At 58.6% G+C, this 22098-nt stretch overlaps 1 protein-coding gene across 5 annotated transcripts in view; it reads right to left on the bottom strand.

Annotated features, from left to right (window-relative positions):
• LOC144943636 (cadherin EGF LAG seven-pass G-type receptor 2-like) overlaps window positions 1-22098 on the bottom strand; it is a 123920-nt gene that overhangs the window by 41473 nt on the left and 60349 nt on the right. For all 5 annotated transcript variants that reach the window (XM_078871287.1, XM_078871286.1, XM_078871288.1 and 2 more), the window contains exons 5-6: window positions 14809-14924; window positions 12249-12337 (exon numbers count right to left, since the gene is read on the bottom strand). In XM_078871287.1, coding sequence (XP_078727413.1) covers window positions 12249-12337; window positions 14809-14924 — 205 coding nt within the window. The remainder of the gene's footprint in view (window positions 1-12248; window positions 12338-14808; window positions 14925-22098) is intronic.

Below are 22098 nucleotides of genomic sequence, written 5' to 3' on the forward strand. Positions count from 1 at the left end.
GAGGTGCCCGGGGGCTGTGGACACCGTCGGTGGAACGTGGCTTTGGTCGCTCGACGCGAGGATCGCGGGAGATCTTTTCCTACGGAGCAGCAGCAACAGCCGCTTTTGAGTCGGGTGCCCATCAGGAGAGAAAGTTTGGGGGAGCTGCTTTCATCCAGCAGTGGATTAATCTAGGGCTGTACATCACGTGATATCGTGTAAAGGAGGTAGTTCGTGTATGGCTGCGTAAGTTTTGTCGGTTGTGCTGCATCGCAGCTCACGGTGCGTTTCCGAGTGGCACCATGCATTGTCAGGCACGATGTCCGACGATTCGTTCCACGTACCGAGACCTTCAGGAAATGAATATCCGGACGGATTCCCAGCAAATGGATCGAATCGCCATCTCCCATGCTCTCCGTGTGTGCATCGCTCTCTCATTCATGCCTGATGTTATTTCCTGCTCTGCATCTCTTCGTTGTTATATAAAGTAACGAACATTTGTATTACAAACCCTGTAAATCTCCCGATTGGCCGGTCTCCGGTACAGGAAGAGGATGCAGCCCCATATAATACATTTAAAAAGCGTTAATGTGAAACGTGACAAGATTTTAACCGACTGTGCGGACCACAAAAACCCCCCCATCATCCCGGCGACGCGGGGGCGGGAGGGCGCTGTGCAGCGCCGCTCAGGCCCGGGCGCAGGAGGTGGCGTCCAAAGCCTTCCCGTTAGAGCGACCATTAATCCCCGGCTGTCGCGCAAACCGGCAGCGGCGGCGAGCTGTGGCGCGCTCACAGGAACGGCCACAGACGCACGCGCGCACGCTTAATATAAATCTCGTGTCCGTCCCTCAGCTCGGTCAGTGGCTGAAATGAGGTTTCCTGGGTCGTTGCCAATGGCAACAACCGAGGGATGGAGCGCCGTTAACGCGCGAACTCAGGATTTACAGATGTTGATTTCGCATTAAACGTTATTTTTACATTGCTCCGCTTTAAAATCCCCTTTTAAATCGTCAGCCGGCCGGGTGGTGGCTCAGCAGTGGAGCGAGTGGCTCGCTGTAGGATGCTTGCGAGCTCAAATCCTGCTTACGGATTAACTCAGCCATCATCATCATCTCTCCACGGTCGATAAAACGAGTCAACAATTTGTTGTTCTATGGGTAGACTTGCCCCCAACATAGGAATGTGGAATTTCCACCGCTGGCTCTGCAGGACTGTAAACGGGAGACAAGCACCAATGGCTCAATGCTCATTTGAGCAGCAGGAACGCTCTGAGTGTTTTTCTATCACCAAGCCCACAATTGGGTTCGTTTGCATCCTACGGCTTTTCTCTGCGTGGGATGCCTCTCCTGCGTGGTGGGTATGGCTGCCACCTCTGTTGTCAAATAAAACAACGCTGGGACATATCACGAGAAGAAGAGGAGAAATATCTCACAACAGAAGAGAGGAGAGCAGTGCATTCCTATAATTAGTATTACTGCTACTACAGTATTGTTATTCCTGTGCAACTGACAAACACCGGAACTTTCAATGTCACGGGACGACCGACAGATTTCCAAGGACGGCAACTACCTCCTCAACCAGAGTACGACAATCCTGGGGAAAAACCAGCAGAGGTGGCAAACTCGAGTGGCGAGGGTTCCGCGTGGTGGCCGTGTCGGAGCGTGGGGCACCCTGGCATCGGCGGTGGGGAGGTCCGTCTCCCGAGAGCAGCCTGCCAAGGCCTGCGCTAATCCACCATGATTGCCGCTTTGGCCGTTACCGTCTTTATTATTATTCTTCTTGCTACGCACGTGTGGGAGACCCGGGCGCGCCTCAATTATCGCAGGGAGACTTCGAGTAGCTGTGGTTTTCGGCAAAGGTCTCTGCCAGGATTGTGAGCTCTTTCTGTGGAGGCCATTTTGTCAGTGCGACGAAAAAGAGAAATGATTATTCCGTGGGTGTCCGTGGCCGGATGAATTATACATCTCAGCAGAAACCATTTCGTTTGCCGATATTTACAAAGGTGAATTAAGAAGAGATCATTTAACCCGCGTCGTTTAATGCAACCGACGTAAATTCTAGAATTACGACGTCCATTATTTTACCCAGCACAGCCTCACCAGGTCCAAAGGCTCTTATAACTTAGTAGGCTCCTGCAACGTTAAGGATGTTTTGAACGATTCGATTAAAAAAACAACTGTATGTTGTGTTTTTAATCGAATCGTGTGTTCCGCACAACTGAGCAGCAGGTTCTGGTTGTCAATACGCAATGCATCGTTACGCATTTGCTGCGCACGTGGCAAGGAACGCCTTGGAGTTCACGAGGGATTGGCTCAGTGAGGGAGCTAACCACACAACTTACGAGGGTGACACTCAGCCCCGCCGTCTCCTGGCCACAACTCACAGTCCCATCACCTTGGCCTAGAACACCAGGCAAGCCCTGGTGGTCCCCCATCCCAAGATTTTAACCGGACCGGAACACAACCGTGCAGCGGATGCTCGGTTGAGGGCCTGACGTGTGTGTGTATGTATGTTGAACTTCTTTCGCACTGTACGTAGCCAACCATGCTAATCGTGGCAATGCCAGCAAGAAGGGCCAATCTGGCCACAGCGGCGCCAGATCTGGGACGGATAAACACTCCCAGACCAGTTAAAAAAAAAACTTCTCTAGATATTGTTGAAAAAGTAAATCTTAATATTTCCAAAACATACTCGCAAAACAGGCTCGTAAATCCCCCGCCAGCTGTTGTTGGGTCCACGTTTGTCTATCCACGTTCCGGGCTGTTCCCCTTATTTGCGAGAAAATTATCTTCAGCGATACGCGCGGGGAAACCACATGGCTCGTTTTCTCGAAGTCGATTAAAACTTTTCTTTGCGTATCGACGCGCAATTCAGGCACGAGCTGCCGAGCTCAAGCATCGCAACGACTGGGACCCCGCGTGACCACTGGAACCAGGGATCCAGGGTACCTTGCGCGGCCAGGGGACCCCACGCGGCTGGGGGGGGAGGGCGGGGGTGAGGGCTGCTTCGCTAAAGGCCACGTCCAACTCCACGCATCATCACCGACCGAAACCCAAGCCGATGAATACATTTTAAAAAATGCCGACCGCATTGCGACCGTCCTACAGCGGACATGCGGACCTGCGATGCGTCGCTAAAGCTGCAGCAGGAGAAGGGAACCATCGCTGCCGTTGTCTGCTGCCAGGTGAAAGTGGCCAGGAGGTGGATTTGGGGGGACCGTGGTGAGCGGGGTGTGGGGGGGGATTAGGGATCGGCGCGGTGCCGGGGATCGGGTGTCAGCAGTGAACGAGCGTGGGGGGAGCGTCGCGCCAAATCTCAGTGACGGGGTTGAGGTCCGGGTGAAATGAGCCGGCTGCCAGCGTGCGCAGAGCTTGTTTATCTGATCGTCATCGTTGTCATCCAAAGCCACGGTCGGTCTACCACTGAATGAAGGCCTCCCCGTGCCGGTGCCATCCTTCATTGTCCAGTGCTGCAAACCATCCCTCCATCGTGTTCCCTGCCCTCGATTCTGATGAAGAGGCCGAGCGGACAGCCTGCTCACGCGCCGGTTTACACGTGTTCAACGGATTAAACCCGCCGTAATTGCGATGAGCCATGATCCATCCACTGCTGAGTGAAGGCCTCCCCGAAGCCGTCTCTGCGCACGGTTCAACCCCCTGCATCTCTGCCATTCTCCTTCGCGCGCTCCGCTTTGGCCGCCGTTGGCGTTCGCTCCGCCCGCGGCCCACGCTCCCACGCTGCCGATTCACGTGTGGCGGCAGGTCGGGTGGACGCGCGAGCACCGAACGGACGCATCCTCCTCAATGTCGCAGAACCCGCCGCCGCCGCCATTGCCGTTGCCACCGCCGTCGAGGAATTTCAAGGGGGATTTGGACTCGAGTAATTATCAGCCAATACTATAATCGCTGCACCTGAGCCCAGGTGTTGGGAGGGGGGGGGTGGCAGTTGAGAGCGTCCTGGATCAGCGTCGCGGGCGCGCGGAGGAACGCGGGGTCGAGGAGGAGGATCCTGCGGGATCGCTCGCTTCCGCGCGCGTGGCCCGCTGCGTTCCAGCGTCCGTGAATCCGCTTTGTGGTTTCTCCGGTCTCTCTCTCACGCTCTCCGGAATGTTGACGTGCGCGAGTGCACGTCTAGGTCAGTGCTTCTGTCGGGGGTGGGTGGCGGGCAGGGGCTGGGAGGGGCGCAGACTGCGGCGTGGGTACCGTGCAGCAGAAATACTGAATGTTGAACTTCGGCGCCTCATTACGGCTACAAAAGACAAACGCACAACGTGGGGCAGCGACGGGGGAGGCTGCCGTTCCAAAATCTTGAGAACCACTGCTTTAGGTGACGTGTGTGTGCGCGCGTGTGTATGTGTGTTTGCCGTGTCGGCCTTTTTAGGTGTCCCGCGAACGGCACTTTACCCAACAGTCTGTTCACAGCTATACGGGGGACCTTTGCCTCTCTGCTGGTAGAGATGTGCGCCAGCACCATCCCCTGTGCATCCTCCTCCGTCGCCGCCGCCCCCGGTGAAAGGAAACCCTCTTTCTCGGCTCTTAAATGTTTGCGGCGGCTTAGAGGGGCTTAGGCAGCCTTGACCTGAATAAGTGCATTAGCTGGTAGGGCCCTCTCGAAATATTCCAAGCATCTGACATCGCCGATATAAGACAACCCCTGCAGGATCCGCTCGGGGCTTCTGCAGCTTTGAAAGCCACGAGACAAATCCGCACAGCACAGGGAGGAAGCACCATGCAAATCTCCATCCCCAGGGCCCCCTGCCTCCACCTCTGCCCCCCCCCCCCACTGATGCAGAGAGAAGCAGCAGCGATAATGCTCAGATAAAGCAGTGTTCTCACTCTCATGTGCTGCTGCTGTTTCTACTGCTGCTGCTACTGTTGGTGCTTCTACTGTTTATGCTGTTGCTGCTGCTTCTACTGTTTCTACTGCTGGTACTGTTGGTGCTTCTACTGTTTGTGCTGTTGCTGCTGCTGCTGCTGTTTCTACTGTTTATGCTGTTGCTGCTGCTGCTCTGTTGCATGCCATTTCTACTTCCATTGCTGTTGCTGCTTCTGCTGTTGCTTCTGCTGCTTCAACTACTGCTGCTACTGCTGCTTCTGCTCAGCTCAAACATTCCCTGTTCCACCGTGGAGCCACAGGCCATTCCTAGCCACTCCACAGTGAAGGGCACCACCACGGAGCCACGTGACCGGTCAAACTGCCCGAGATACACCGTGGAGCTGCGGAACTATAGAGACCTCTGGGGCAGAGTCGCTCGCTCGTCATCCTCTAGCGATCCCCCTTCCCGCTCGGTCCCCTCCCCACCACCCCACCCACCAGGCCCCTATCACCCGGCTCATCTTTCGCGCGGTAAGGCGACACCGTTTTAAGTTTATATCGCGAGCAGCGGTGCATTTGGTAAACGGAGTGGAATTTCAGCTTAATCCGTCGTCCGCTACTACGCGGGGGCCGGCCTTTCCCACAGACGCACAGACGCACGGGCCGGAACTCGGGCTGGCCATGGTGCGCAGTGCAGTGAATAATTACAAGAATTAAAAATAAAGAGTCCTCTATCGACCCCAGAACAGACTCGCCGAGTCTCAATGCTCTTCTCCCGAAGGATTCTGATGCGTCTGGAAGTTTGGCCGATTAGTCCACGAGCCCAGACTAGGTATTTTATACTTGTCGGTGCCACCCGAGGTGACATCACTTCAGCAGGGTCCAGCTTCTCAATCCGGCCAATAGTGGTGAATCACGCGATACGCACTTCAAATGAGTGGGGGGCCATCGCGTAGTGGATTCTAATTGGCCACATCTATAAACCGGGTTCGACGAATATGTTGCCATCTTGGGTGGCACCGAAGTCTGGTCCGGCCCACGGCCTAATCCCCACCAACGAGCACTTGGCTCCGCAAGGCAGGAGAGCGGCGCCCGGAGGCGCGAACCTGAGAGTCCGCTGCACGCGGAAGGGCCTCCGCACGGTTCGTCCACGTCGACCGGACCCGCGTGGGTAGAGGCGGGTGTCTGCACACCGTACCCCTACCACCACCGCACGCGGCGTACCCATCGCAGACTAACCGCCGGCGGTGCCCGCGTGCGCTGGCTCGGTCGGCCGGGCGGACGGAGGCAGTGGGCTGGGGATTTGAGAGAGCCGCACCGTTGTCGCAAACTGCCGCGCCAGGAGACGGCATCGAACCGGCGTGGCAAACCGTCGCACCGCGGCAGCATCAAGGAGCAGCAGCCTTGAGACTCGGCGGCCGCGTCCCACGGTCACCTCTCCCGCCCAGGGGAACTGACCCGAGTCGAGTTTTCATTTTGAAATTTGTCGATTTAATTTTCTGGGTATGAAACTTGGATGGAAACCTGACAATTGAGTTTTTTCCTGGGTAAATACGTTACTTTATTGGCAAGGCCCCTTCTCTATAATTTTCCTGTTTGCTCTCAGATATGGCTGAGTGACCCACGGCTCTCTCCCTCCTCTCCCTCCTCTCCCTCTTTCCCTCCTCTCCCACTCTACCTCTTCCCCCTCCCCTCTCCCTCTTCCCCCCCCCTCTCTCTCTCCATCGCGTGCAGCAGGAGCGGCGAGAATTGCTGAATCTCACAATCGCATGACAGCGCTCGCACTCATCCCGGCATCACCGCGACAGCCTGGCAGGTCCGGGCCTCGGCCCCCCAACCCCTCCAGTGATGCCTCTGGAGGGGAAAGGGGGGGGGGGGGACGGTGAGGCTGGGAAAGGTTGTAGGTCGGCGTGGGGGATCGACGCAAGGGTGTGAATGACGGCCGCTCGCAAACCACCCCCCACCGCCCCCCTCTCCCCCCCCTCCCGGGCCACGGATTCCTCAGCGATGACATCACAGATCGGTCGCCACGGGAGACCCAATGGCAGGGGCTGGCGTCGCCGTGGCAACCAGCGGAGGGACTCGAGCAGGAGGACACAAAGAGGGGCAGCCGAGACAATGGCGTCGGTGAGGGCTCGCTCCGCCGCTGGGCGGCCCTGCCCGCCCACCATTACCATCTCAATGGCCGCACCCCCACGCTTCATTAAAAAAAAACTTTCGTGCCCCCCCCACCCCACACCACCCCCCCCATCTCTTTCTGTAGAACCGTCCTCACAGCGCGGTCGCGCACCGGTAACAACGCTCCTCGCCACGGTGCATGGGAACGGAGCGCGACGTTACCAAAACGGGGGGCGAGGTTGGTGGGGGGGAGCAGTCGCCCCGAGTGGTTGAGACGATGTGGTGGGATTCGGAGCCCGTGACGACGACGATGACGGTGACGACAGCGCCTCAGCGGTGCGAGCAGAGGGGCGGCTGCGGTGCCCGGTGCTGCCCCTAAACCCACGGCCGCTGCCCCCACTGCTCGCTAGGCATTGTGGGAAAATAATCGATAGCGGACATTGTGGGTAATACGAGTAACACAATGATTACACAGATGGTGCGCCTCCTTCCCATATTTGTCTCTCCCATGTGACGCTTCCCTTCGTTGTTACCGGTGCTTTGTGAGAGACCAGGGGGGGCTGCGACCCCCCTGGCCCAGCGTGCCGGCCACCGGGCCGAGGGGTCGCAGCGGCAGCGCGCTAGGAGCACAATGGCCGGTCGCGGCACAGGCCCCGCCGTGACGGAGACTCGAGCCGCGCTCGTTTATGGGGGGCGCTGGGCGCTGTGGAGGTTAAAAGGTCACGGATCCCCTGCCCCCTTGCTCTCTTTCTCTGTGTTCGGCTGGGGGTTTTATTCCGGGAAGGAGATTAATGGGCGTGGGGTGTTGGGTTGGGGGGGGGGGAGTGTCGGGGGGGGGGGATGGTGATGGGGGAGGTGTGGGGATGGGGGAATGGGGGGGTGAGTTTTAATGGAGGTGGAGTCGGCGCAGACCTCCCAGTACATGGCAATAGCAACCGATCGCCAGCAACAACCAACAACTACGAGCAACAGCCAGCAACAACCAGCAACAACCGCGGAATATCGACAACAACCGGCAACCAGGACCAGGCAGACCACCACCGCAGAGATGGAGCGGTGGAGTCGGCTTCGGTGTTGCAGGCGCTAGGAGGACTGTCGCACGGCAAGAATGTGCCAGATGGAGACGGCGGTTTGGAGGGGCCTTGATCCATCAGTGGATTGACCATGGCTGATGATGATGACTGAATGAGCACTGAACTCTCATGTGCGGCCTTGTAGACTGTGTGGGAGCGCTGTTAGCGAGTGCCTATTAAGGCAAGCAAAGCACACGAGGGCGTGTTGTGGCCAGCTACACACTTGTCCGCCTTCGTGTTTCCCCAGTGCTGGTGCATAAACACTGCACCAGATACACATTTAAGGCTGAGTGTACCTACGGGAGCCCCGGTGCTCATTAAAACATTTGCTATCGAAGGCCGAGTTGACCGAGAGAAGGGCCAGAACAGGGTTCAGATATCCCACTGATGTTGCCCCAGGCTGGGAACTGAACCCAGGTGCCTGGAGTTATTGCTCGGTGCGAGAACCGCGACGCTGTACGGCACATTACCTCCGACTGCCCATCTCCCGTTTACAGCCCCGCAGAGCCAGTGGCCTTGAAAATTCCACATTCCTATGGTGGGTGACAGGTCTACCCATAGGATAACCACCTGGACCCAGCTACCGGCATACGAGATCCATCCTCATGTCTTGAGCCGGCTTGGCAGCAGACTCGAACCGCCACGCCGCGTGTGCGATCCGCGCGGCGCATCCGACTGGACTCGGAGGAGCGCGCGGCGGCGAACGTTCGAACTGACAGAGCGGCGCTCGTGCCCCGAGGCACGCGGGGGGCGTGCCCGCACACGCTTTCCCCCCCACACCGCGTGGTAGCGCATCCCGAGTTGAATCTCGCGCACATTTAAGGAACTCGGGGTGGCCAAGGGAGCAGTCGGCGGCCACGGGACCGCGAACCCGCGCCGTGCAGTGATGGGCTTCCTCGGGGCGCTCCGGGTTTCCTCCCGCACACGAAGGGAGTCGTTTCTTAGGAAGGGACCGTCCAGACATCGTGTCCAAGATGAAATGCGCGACGTAACCGAGGGCTGAACGATTTGGGGAAAATATCTAATTGCGATTTTTCTGACAGATATTGCGATTTGATTTGCGATAAAAAAAAAATTAAGTCAAGCTTCAGTTCAATATTCACTGTGTAACAGATTTTAAACATGTGATGGGAGCATTACCACATGATACCATCAAAATATGAACTGCTCTATATATTCTAATGCAAGGATGAGAACTTGAAATATATTAATTGCTTCCAACATGTATTTATTAAAATAATAATTGAAGTAGAACAATCAAACATAGAACAATTGTTAAGTTAAGTAAATAAAGATATAATAATACAAAAATAAACAATTCCAATAACGAACTAATAGGACCTTGCAAATCGCAAAAAATCGCAGCCTTTGCGATTCGCCAATCGCATTGTTTCAAATTGCCATTTCGATTTGAAATCGATGAATCGTTCAGCCCTAACGTAACCGTCATCGGCCGAGCGTCCCCACTGATGAAAGGTCACCTGCAAGTCACCCAATCGGGATCGCGGCGGCAACATCGCCAACGGCTGCGAAATATCTGGCAGGAACCTCCCGCGGACGAGCCTTGGGGGCTCATCGAGGCTCGTCCCGTACGAATGAATGAATGAGCGGTGGGAACCCACTGGGACGCAAGCGCGGCTCACGTGCACAGCTCGTGCGTGCGCCCGTACGGCGCATGTAGCCACGCGTGTTTGCTCAGCGAAGGCTGCACTGAGCAGTCATGTGAGACCCCCGCAGTGAGGGGCACTTGAGATAGTTTGGGAGGAGGGGGGGGGAAGTGCAGAAGGGGAGTGGTTGAGGGGGAGGGGTTGGGGGGGAGGGATGGGGTGGGGGGGGCACCTGGGCGGAGCGACGCATCCACCGTAACTAAGAGGGGGGGGGGGGGGCACCCAGCGTCCCTCCCCCCACCCCCCTCCTTCTAGCGGGGGTCTCCGTGGGCAAGAGGTGGAGTTGGCGGTTAAGTGGTGGGGGGGGGGGGGATCAGGGGGAGGGGCCTGGGTGGTGTTGCTTCTCCTTGAAGCGGACACACAATGGCCACAAAGGCTCCTTTCTTCAGAGAACGCGGGAGGAATGCCAACGACACGGGCAACGAGGTGCGGTGGGGGGGCGGGGGGGGGGGCCCCGAGGCCGCCGTGCTCTCGGGCTACGTGTTGTTCGCCGGCGACGTCCGACGATTCGAGCCGCGTGCCAGGAGGTCCTCCGCTATCTTCTACGGCGCGTGGAGCAAAACGTCGAGCATCGCGCCGCCCGAAACGTCGGTCATCGCGCCGCCCGCACAGCACGCGGCCACAGGCACAAAAACACTTCGTGGGAGAGCCGAATGGCAGCACGACCGCGGAAACATTAACAACGGCCTTGATGCCAGCTCCAACCACACACAACGCAGTCGAGCACCCAACCTCCAACGCCTCTTGTCTCTCGCACCAACACCCAACACCAACACCCAACACCCTGCACCAACACCCTGCACCAACACCCTGCACCAACACCCTGAACTAACATCACCCACTAACATCACGCACTAACATCAAACACTAACTCCGGGTCCCACAATCCAGCACGCAGGTCCAACTTCCAGCATGCTCGTGCCATTATTCAAACAATGCTTTTCCAGAGCAGAGCTCAAGTCACGGGACACCCAGCTCTCAAACTCCAGCAGCACCCAGACGTAGCCTCCCACAGCACACAGCCATAGCCTCCCACAGCACCCAGCCGAAGTCTCCCACAGCACCCAGCCGTAGCCTCCCACAGCACCCAGGCGAAGTCTCCCACAGCACCCAGCCGTAGCCTCCCACAGCACCCAGCACAAGCGCCCAGCGGTGAGAACCCAGGCCCCGGCACAAAGCCACGGGCTCGCGTTTAAATAACAAAGAGCTCGTCGCGAGAGTCGCGCGTTTGCACCACGACCGTCCCATCCTGCAGACAAAGCTCGGCTCGTTCCTGCGGAGCTGCCTGCCGCCGCTACCGCCATCTCCATCGCCACACAACGCCACGCACGCGTTACAACCCTACAAAGACAAAGATTCCAACCCCCTCCCCCCCCCGTGTAGCCCTCAAACAGGCTGTTTGGGGCATGAATGTGGCCAACATGGCACCCGGTCGCCTTTGCGTCCCCCCAGTGCTGACGTTGTATACACCTGCAACAGAATACCCATTTGAGGCCGAGTGCACCTAGGCGGAGGCCGATGACCGGTTTAGATATTCGCCGCTAATGTGGCACGTTGTCGATCGTGCGGTGATCTCATAGCCCGGGCGGAGACGGGCGTGGGCGAGCGTGGGCGAGCGTGGGCGAGCGCCAGTGCCATATGGTGGGTCCCGCTACTCGGGCGGGGCGCCGTCATCATCAACCCCGCGACGGACGAGGCTGGGCCCTCGTCTCAACCCGACCCCCACGCCCAGACGGCGCCCGCTCCCCGAGGGTTTGTGGTTCTCGGATTTGAAACAAACAGGCGTGGGGAACGCTGCGAGCGTCACCCGATACCCAAACGCGGCTCATGCCCGGCACAACAAACACGGCGCGGCCGATCTGCCACCACGCGCGCTCACTTGCTCGCTCGCTCGCTCGCTCATTCACTCGCTCGCCACAATCGCCGGGGAAGAGAGCGAGACACCGGGCGGCGGTGGCACTGCCTCCTGCGTTATCAATCAGCGCTGAGCGATTACGGACGTGAAGAGCCGAGTGAGGGCGGAGAGCACGGGCTCCAACGACGGCCGTTTCAGCGCGGTTATCGATTGCCGAGATGTGGCCGCCGCTGCCGCCACCACCGTGCCGATGCCTCACCGGGCCCCACTCGGTATCGATAAATTTGAGTCACAACAGCGATCGACGGCCCCTGACCTCCGTGGCCCCTCTCCCCCACGGCCCCCGCAAAGCAATCATGACGGCCCTGCCCCGCGAGACGAGGGCTCGGCGATCCGGCACGTCCGCCCCTGCGGTCGCGGAGCGCGGAGCGCGCTGCCGCACCACGCACAGAGCGCGAGCGATGCGCTGCGTGAACGTCCAAACTCTTGCCCCTGTTCAATCAATCATTATTACACTCGACCCATCGGGCAGCATGGCATTCTGGGAGTGCATCTTCATCAGCAGGCCTTATTGAACAAAAGCAAAACTCTGGAGCAATTTTGACATTTGGTGTCTCACCTGCGTCAGAGGTGGGTCCTTAGAGCGGCCGTCGGACTCACCTGGCCGGGCGAGATGCGGCCGGGCGTGACGGCACGTGTGTGCGTATGCGCGCGCGTGCGGCCGCGCCGGCGGGGACTCACCCGATTGTAGTAGTGCACCTGTACCGTGTGCCACTGGCCGTCGCTCACGCCCCCCGGCACGTATGGCGTCACCAGCGTCGACTTCTCCCCTGCGCGGAGAGACATGCGCCGCCGGACACGCAAGTGATCATACGAGGGCCGAGCGGCGGCAGCGGCCGCCATTACCGATCGCACGACGACGACTCGCGACTTCAGGGACTCCCGAGTGGAACGCGACGGCCCAGCGGCGGAGGGAAGGGCACGGGGGCGGGAGAAGCAGCTGCATCTCCGCACGCTCTGGGTGCTGGGGGGGAGGATGGTGATGATAAGAACCAGATTATGCCGCACCCCCTCAATTATTACTTTTCTTTGGCACTCCCTCCGCCCCCCCCCCCCCCCCCGCGATGAATTGTCCCACAACTTAAAAATAATTCCTCCACAGCTATGATACTCCGACTTCCTCTGGAGTACTGCGGTTGCGGCATCCGTAGCAACGGGCTGTGCCGGGGGACCTGACTGCCGCAGCGCCACCACCACCACCACCACCGCCAACTTCGCAGTGTCGCTCATAAATAGTGCACGCTGCCGATGGGAAGAGGAACAGCTCACGGGCACCCGAGGCAGCCATCCTCCCTCCTAAACTGGGCCGGCAGCGCTGCTGATTTACCACCGCGCGGCTTTTCCGCAGCTGCGCCCGTATATATTTCTCCCGACGTGTTTCCGAGTTCTGTCGCGTTCCTGAGCTAGCTGCCGGCGCGCGGAGAGAAATTTCGGGCATCGGCGCCGAACAACACTTCGCAGCGCGAATGAGAAAAAAAGTCATCGCTGCCACAACCGCTGATTTAACGCAGTCGACCGCGCCGCCACTCGCACACGTGCGCGCGTCCCCTTCATTTTCATCTCAAGAGTCGTAAAATCCTACCCCAGTGTGAGACGGGGGGCCGCTCCGTCGCACAGGAAGGGAGAGGATTAAGGGAGCACGTTATTGATGGCGGGGCAGAGACGGCCAGCCCGACCGCCGCCACCTTCGCCGCTCTTGTGCAAGGGACCGAGGGGCTGTAATCAAAATCAGGGACGGAGATGTCGGCGGAATGTGGATCCGTTAACTAAACTACTTAAACTACTTTTATTTTACCAGGTAAGGCCCACTGAGCTATGAAGCTCTTTATCACAAGCAACCTGGCCAAAAATTACAGCTAAACGAAGTGGCTTTTGATGTGGAAAGTTATCGCAGCCAAATACTGTAAAACGCATGCTGATTCTAAATGTGGAGGGATTAACCAGAGGACCCGGAGAAAAATCCACGCGACCACAGGGAGAACTTGCAAACTCCAAATATACAGGCGTCAGGGTCGGGATCGAACCCACAACCTCCTGTATACCAAGAGAGGGAGATAACATCTCCTAGCCACCGTGGCTGCGGTGATCGCCCGCGTGGCCTTCTTATGAGCAGCAGCCGCTGTGAGAGCAAGCGCCGTGCTTAGCAGGGTCACAGTTCCGATTAAGTTGGTGGCTGCCATATCTACTCTCTCTCCACTCTCTCTTCTCTTCCCTCTCTCCCTCCCTCCCACTCTTTAATCTCTCCGCTCTCTCTCGCCCCCCACCAGCAGCAGGTGCCTGGTTTTTACGAGGCAGAGAAATCACCGCGACGAGAAGAGAAATCCAATAATGGAGGAGCGCGTGCCAGAGCCCGCGCCTTCGCAACCGCCGCGGCAACGCCAGGGCCCATCCCGGCACACGGGGGAGGCCGTACCGCACCCTCCACGGTCGTTGGCACCGCACCATCGCAACATCCACACCGCGCAACCACCACCACCACCATCATCAAACTATCACCGCATCAGTGCTGCGCCACCACCACCAGTGTCACCACATCAGTACCGCACCATGAACGCACGAGCACCGCACAGTCACTGCGGCATCACCACTCCATCATCAAGACTATAATCCCACCATCACCAGAACCATCACTACATCATCACCGCACCATCACCGCACCATCACCGCACCATCACCGCACCGTGTCCTCACCGCACCTTCACAGCCGCCAACGGTTTACGGGACAAAAATAGAGCCGCAAGAGAAGTCGTCCCTGAGCGGTTAACACGCAATGGCGGAATGAGGTTTTATCTCCAGCCATCTCTTGAACCATCCAATCAAATAGATTATTCTACTTGAATTGAATCGAGCGTTCGTAAGGATGGGGTCATGTGACCCCTGCAGCCACTAGGGGCGCTACCATTTACAATTAAAATAAATAAATATATAACAATTCTTGAATCAAATTGCAAACCCCAAATGTCGACAATGGCTAACCATTACCAATAATCTCTATCCGGCTCTGTACATCTCTATCCAATGACCCAGTCATCTCTCATTATCCATCCATCTCAGTCAAATGATCACGGTCAAGCTCCATCTCCGTCTGGAGTAGAGGGGGGATGCGGAGGAACGAGATATTATCACAGTTTGCCTGTGTCGCGGCATGACGGTGTGGCGGGGGCGTGGGGGAGTGGTGGTTCGGTGTGCGGGTGTCCCGGTGCGCCAGCGTGCTGGTACCCTGGCGTGCCGGCATCCTCACCTGCAGAGAAGGTGAGCTGGATCTGCTCGTCCACGATCTCGAGCGCCATGAAGTCATGCTTCTCGTTGAAGCGGCCGTTGTAGAGCAGCAGGCCGCTCCGCTCCTTGGTGGCGAACCTGGACACGCGGGGACACGCGGGGACACACTGGTCAGCACGGCACACGTAAGTACGTGGCACACGGGTCAGTATGAGGACACGGGGACACAAGCAGAACCCACAAAGCACTGAGGCTCAGCCTGTTTCCTGACCAGATCTTGGCCCAGCCTGGCTCAAGGACTCAATAAACGATTATCTTGTCCGTGCAAATGAGAGATGCTCCAATCTGGAGGGATCTTCCTGGAGAGATATCGTAACGGATGGAGAGACAGTGAACTCGATGACTTGTCACGACTCTGGACGGCGGTCAATCGACGCAATGACCACACCTCCTTCGCCGTTGTTCTTGCCGTCACATCTGTACGGTTGGCTCGTTTGTACAGTTCGGTTCGCTCCGTTAGCCTAAATGTCACATCAGCATTTAATCTGCATACGATTTGCATAAATCGCCCACAGACAATATTCTCACGAGCACAATTGTAGGCGCGTAATAACGAGCGTGCGCGTCTCTCCTCGAATCATTGTGCCGTTATGCCGATACGCCCCCAGCACTCGGCAAACGTCTCTCCATCACGCACGCCGCCAAAATCAACGCCATTTTCAGTGACAAGCGGACGGGGAGGGGGCGAGCAAGGGGTTAGAGGTGACACCTAAGCCCCCCACCCTCCCCCCCAAATCCAGATACTAGGAGCTGCGATGGGAGCGAGCGTCGCTCCACACGTACACCTAGCTGCGGGCGTGGAGCCATCACCAACGCGGCTTGGACCGTAAATGCGGCATTCTGCTTCCCACGTCCCGGTGGTGGCAGCGGTGGCAGCGCCGCGGTGCCGACCCGCGAGCGGCGGCCCCGCAACCGAACTCCGGTGCCGAGCGTGGCTCTGCTGCCATGTTTGTGTAAAAATGTCGCTCTGACGCGTCGCTCGTGCGGCCACGTGACCCCCCGCGGCGCGGTGGAGAGATTGTGCGCGGAGACGCGGGGACAACAGAGAGAGATGATGACACAGGGATACGGGGACTCATAGGGACCGGGACACGAGAACACAGAGACATGTCACAGGGATGGATGGAGAGATGAAGACAAAAACGTGGACGCAAAGACGTAGCCACGTACACGAATGCGTGGACACTACAAAAACACAGAGACAGATTGAAACGTGGATACGAATGCACATGGAGTGACACACGTGCACATATATATGTATGACTACACTGAATCACAGATAGGTGAACACACCGACATACATAGACACAGACAGATATACAGGCTCACCCACAGGCAGACACAGAGCGAGACTGCATATCTAATATAACACGGAATAAAAAGAGACAGTCATACAGGCCTAATGACAGACAGCGAGGCGCAATCACGTAATAAGACACACACACGGAGGCAGACAGACGAAAGGACGGTCGCGCAGGTACAGACAGAATGACGGGCGTGTTTTGTCTGGAGGTTTCGCTGTCACAGATTCTCCGGGTCCTGTCCCCTCGCGCCATCATCACTCCCACCCGCGCGCCCGCCCATCCTCATACCCCGCCCCGACCACAAGTGAAGGCAGAGCTCGCGCTACCGGCAGCCCCAGCCGATGCCCCCCCCCCCCTCCGCGCCCCGCGTGGACGGCAGACGTCGTCACGACCGTTCGCACGGAGCGCCGGAGTGACAAGAAGAATCCGTCCTCCTCTCTCGGCAACTCCTCCCGCGGGCCCCGGGGGCCAGCGCTCGTTGTCCCTTCACGCCGCACGCGAGCACGCACGCACGCACGCACCGCGTGATGGACAGCAGGCAGATGGACGGAAGGATAACCGGACACACGCGTGCACGTACGGACAGACCCGTGGACGGGCGGATGGACAAGACGAGCGAACGGATGAATAGAGAGACAGGCTCACAGGTGCAGGGACAAACGGATTGTGGACATCGGGATGCGCAGACGTACGCACAGACGGCGCAACCAACGGGAAGAGAGAGAGGAACGGCGCACGTAAACGCACCCACGGACAAGAGGACCTGTCAGACGCACGCACAGACAGACGAACGGAAGGACACATGCACGCACGGATGAATGCTCGCGGCCGCGCGGCCTGGGCAGGGCTGTGTCGTTGGGCCGTCGCGACAACGCCGATCGGAGCGGACGGGGGCTGATCGGCCGAGCGGATCTGCCTTTGTGCGAACCCTGGCCGACCCCTCAGGTGTCACGGCAACCGCTGGAGCAGCGAAGACATCTCATGGCTACCCCTCCAGCCCCCCCCCACCCCATTCTACCAGACCCGTTTGCTCCCCCCCAGTCACTCACCGCCCCCCCCGCATCATCCCGACTCGCTCCGGTCCCAACCACCAATGTGAATCCCCCCCCCCCCCCGCTGCTTCCTGCGGGGGACCCCTTCACGGCTTATACCCCACATCCCTCCCCCTCCCAACCCACACCTCATGCGGTGCCAAGTGCCCCCTGGCCCATGCCCCCCACGAACCCCCCCTCCCCCCGCCTCGCCGAGCCCCGAGTGTTCCACGCCGACCCCCACCGCATCCCCCGGCCTCTGAGAAGCGAGGAACAAAGGGGAGAGTGAGGGGGCGCTAATCCCGCATGCAGCAGCAGCAGCAGCTCCTGCAAGGGGGCTCACAGCTGGGACAGCGGGACAGAGACAACAACAAGGAGACACGAGACGCACGAGGAATTGACAAGCAAGAGATGAACGCTGACGCCCGGGGACACGGACGCGAGGGGCACGCAGACGCACGGGGAGACCGACAGCCGGAGAGACGCACGAGGCCACACGGGGAGAGAGACCCAAAGACAAAGATTGCCTGAGCAAGTGCTGTTAACGACCACCTATTAAAGCAGGAACGTCACACACCTGGGTGCCTTTGTCTCCCCAAGTGCTTATATTTAAACATTGCAGCAGATACTCATTTAAGGCCGAGTCGACCTTGGGGAGGCACAGGACCAGTTCAAATATTCGCCACTGTTTTTGGTCGTGAGCGTGAATCGTATCCGGTTCGCCGAGTTTGTAGTCCAGTGCGCTACCGACACAGGGACACGCTGACACGTAGAGACAACCGCACAGAGAGATGATGACACGCAGAGAGACACACGGGGACACTCGTGACACGCAGAGAGACACGGGGAGGCACAGACACCGATACGCAGGACGAACACACATGGAAACAGCAGCAGCACAGAGGACACGAAGCGAGACAGGCTGTGGGCCTGTGTCTGAGGCAGGATTGTGGTGATGGTCAAAGGATGGTCCGGGGTGAGGGGGATGGAGTGTGGGAGGGGGCGATGCCCAGGTAAGGTGTGTGCCTGTGGGGAGTGGTGGTGCAGCGGTTAGCGCACCGTGCTATCAACCCAGAGACGTGTGTTCGGTTCCCGCTCTTGGCCAACATCACTTACGAATATCCAAACCATTACTGGGTCTCCCCTAGGTCGACTCAGCCTGATATGAATACCAAGTTCGGTGTCTAAACATTACCACTGAGGAAACAAAAGTTGCAATGCGTCGTGGTGGCCACACCACCCCCTCGTGTGCCGTGTCGGCCTTCACAGGTGCTTGCTAACAGCACTTGCCCCAAAATCCTGTTTGAGACTGCACGGGGTAATCTTTATCTTTGTATATCTGTGCATCTGTATCTATATCTTCGTGTGTATCTGGGCTTATCTGTGTGTGTCTATATTAGCGTCTGTATCTATAGCCGTGTGTGTGTGTGTGGTCCCCTGGGCCGGTGTGGCGAGTGTGTGCCGCGTGCCCGTGTGTGTGACAGCCTGGTTATTACGGAGCCTCACGCAGCTGCGCCCCGCACCGCTCACCGCCTGCGCGTGCGTGATTACGCAGATCAATGGGCACTGGGGCACACCGCAACCACCACTACCACTCACTCGCCCGCTGGCCCACCAACCCACTCAGCCTCAAACCCACCCATCCGCTCACCCACCAACCCAACCATTCGCTCATCCATCAACCCACTCAGCCACCAATCCACCTATCCGCTCACCCACGCACCAACCTACCCATCCACCAAGCCACTCACCCACCAACCCAACCATTCGCTCACCCACCAACCCACTCACCCACCAACCCACCCATTTGCTCACCCACCAACCCACTCAGCCACCAATCCACCCATCCGCTCACCCACGCATCAACCCACCCACCCACCAACCCAACAACCCACCCACTCACCAACCCAACAACCCACCCACTCACCCACCCACCAACCCAACAACCCACCGGTCTATCTAGCCATCCCAGGTCCATGTTCGTGTGTAGCGGCTGCTGCCACCAATCAGTGGCGGCTCCGCTTAATCTCCCGATTTAATTTGAGGTGACAAAATAAACAAGCGACAACTTGTCTGCTTCACAAATCTCTCCCTCTAAATGAATACAATGCCATCAACTTGCACATTCCATCAGCCACACGGCTTCCTTCTGAGAGTGCATTATTGCACCAACAGCATCGGTTCAATTAAGAGTAAAACTCTGGACCGGTTTCAACATTCACTGTCTCATCGGCAGTCAGGCGTTGCTTTGAACCAATGCTTGTCAAGTGCCAGATGCTTATTGGCAAAGGTCCTCTCCAGTGCCCCCGCAAGGGCAGACGGCAAGCGGGCAGCTCGGACTCCCTCCGATGCGGGGGTCCTCCTGGGAGAATCGGGGGTGCAGGTGCAAGGATGCGGGGATATTGCCACGGATTTGGCGAAAACACCCCAAGGAGGTGCCGCCCCCCCCACCCCCCCCAAATCCGCACGCTGCTGCTCCCCACACTGGGTTTGTCACAGGACAGCCACCCATACGACAGCCAGACCCCTCATTCACTCCGGCCACTCACTCACCAGCATGGTCACTGCTCCCATGAACTTCACCCATTGATTCCTCCACCCATGTTGAGGACTCGGTCTCTACCCGACACTGATTGTGTTATCTCATCCTCCACCATCACCACGACAGTGTTCAACCACGATCACACTGCAGGTCACAACAACAAACTCAATCACCCACTCACTCACCCACTCCTGCACCCACGCACTAACTCACTCACCCACTCAGCTACTCAATCACCCACGAACCCACTCACTCACCCACAAGCCCACGAACCCACTCACTCACCCACTCACCCACGTACTCACTCACTCGCTCTCACAACAGGTCACAACACTTCTCTTCCTCTCACTGCTCTACTTCGAAAACCTCGGGTCGTCTCTTTTGCCAAGCTCTTTTAACAACCTTGCTCGAATTAAAGAAGCGTGTTACACCCTTATCTATCACAACCATGATAACAGTGCTGTTTGCTGCTGGGCCTGTGCTCAGTAATTGTGTTTGATAAAGGAGAGACCCAGAGAAGCCACGGCTGACTTCACCAGACTCAACCTCCCCGTGCTCATCGTCCACCCGCGTCTCCCGTCACGAGCGTTGGCAGGAGACGCGACGAGTCGTCCCCACTTCCCGCGGGGTGGACGCTGACCGCCGCGCGCAGATAATAGAAAAAAACTAAAGTGTCTCCGCTCCTCCGAGGTTTCGCTCGAAATGAAAAATAACCGAGCGTTGCCGCCGTTTCCGAATCTCTGAAATGGGCGGTGGGGGGGGTGCGGACGATCGCAGAAAACTCTCCCCGCGGGGACTGCAAGTGTAGCCCCGTGCAGAAGCCGGGGCAGAAAGGGCCTCGGCTCGGAGAGCTCCACGCTCGCCCGCACGCTCGTTAAAGCCGAGCTTTTGATCGTTAGGATGCAGAACGTGACGCCTCTTCCCTGAACCGTACACCGCTCGCAGATTCATCTTTGTGTTCCTTTCTGAAAGGAGTTTCCAAGGCTGCCACCCTCCCTCCCTCCCTCCACTACCGCCCCCTCCCCCTCACTCGTGAGCTGCCCACCCCTGCCCAGGTCCCCCCACCTCCCCCCCACCACCACTAGGGGATTTACGCAAGAGCACACCTTAGAGGGCCGTGCCCCCAGCCTCCCTCCCTCCCTCTCTCCCCTCCCTCCCCTGTTCTTCTGCCCTCCCTCTCCTCCTCGCCCTCTCCTCCTCCCCTCCGCGCGCACGGGACAGCATGAAAGGCCGGCGTGACACATTACCCCGCATTACTCTGCCGCCCGCATTCCAGGCCGAGGCTCCTCACAACAACAACAAAAAAAGCCTCCCCCCCCCAACCAACACAAAAGCAGTGCGGGAGAGAAAGGCAACTGAGGGTTGTGGAGGGGCGAGGGGGGAACGCAGGAAGACACGGCGAGGAAGAGAGAGAGAGCCCAGAGAGGCGAGGCGATGGGGAGACGTCTCACAAGGCTCGGGGTGGTGGTGGTGGTGGGGGGGGAGAAGCTGCGCTTCGCTGGCACTGCGGCGAGCGGTGGCGAGGGCCACTGGCCGAGCAGGTGCCGCTCCACCACGGCGGAGGTGCGAGCGATGGGGAGAGAGGGAGGGGGGGGGAGATGCGGGGAGGGACAGGGAGAGCGACGGAGCCGTGGGGGGGGGGCAGGGGGGGTGTCCCCGGCAGCGGGGGGGACGGGAGAGGAGCCGCGTGAGTTTGAATCTTGTGGAACCGCCACTCCGAGTGGCGCCCATCGCAGGGAGAGCTGACCTTTGACCCCATCTCCTACTACGCCGGCTAATTTGTACCGACTAAGCCCCCCCACCCTCATCCCCCACTCTTACCCCACCCCCACTGTCCCCTGGCCAAATCCCATCCTTCACATTACAATCACAAAGAGCCGGGGGGGGGGCGCAGGGGTGCGGTTACTATGGAGCTGCGGGAGAAGCTCAGAAGATGGAAGGGCGGGGTGGGCAGGAGGGGAGGGGAGGGTCCCCGCGAGGGCTACGTTTGTCACCGAAGTGAGAGGCTCCGAGTGAGGACACAGGGCCACCCCCATCACACCACCCCCCCTCCTTCTCCTCGTGTCACTCTCACTCATCTCCGCAGGGTGGGGGCGCGTGGTTAGAGGGCGAGGAGTACACCTGGGGGGTGGGGTGGACCCCCACAACACCTCACCCCCCACGCCCCCCACAATCTCCCCACCACCACTACCGGTCCCGTGTGGCCCTGGGCCCCTGCCAGGTGTCGTCAGTCCGGCCCCCCCCCCGGTGATGGAGGCAGCTCAAGGCTCCTCAGCCGCAACTGGCGCCAGTGCCAGCTCCGGCTCCATCTCCCCCCTCTCGCCCCCCCGCCCACTCCCACCCAGCCGCCCCCTGAAACGCGATCTGAGCGCCCG

This window comes from Lampetra fluviatilis, chromosome 32, assembly GCF_964198595.1.
Source record: "Lampetra fluviatilis chromosome 32, kcLamFluv1.1, whole genome shotgun sequence".
In the NCBI taxonomy this organism is placed as follows: domain Eukaryota; kingdom Metazoa; phylum Chordata; class Hyperoartia; order Petromyzontiformes; family Petromyzontidae; genus Lampetra; species Lampetra fluviatilis.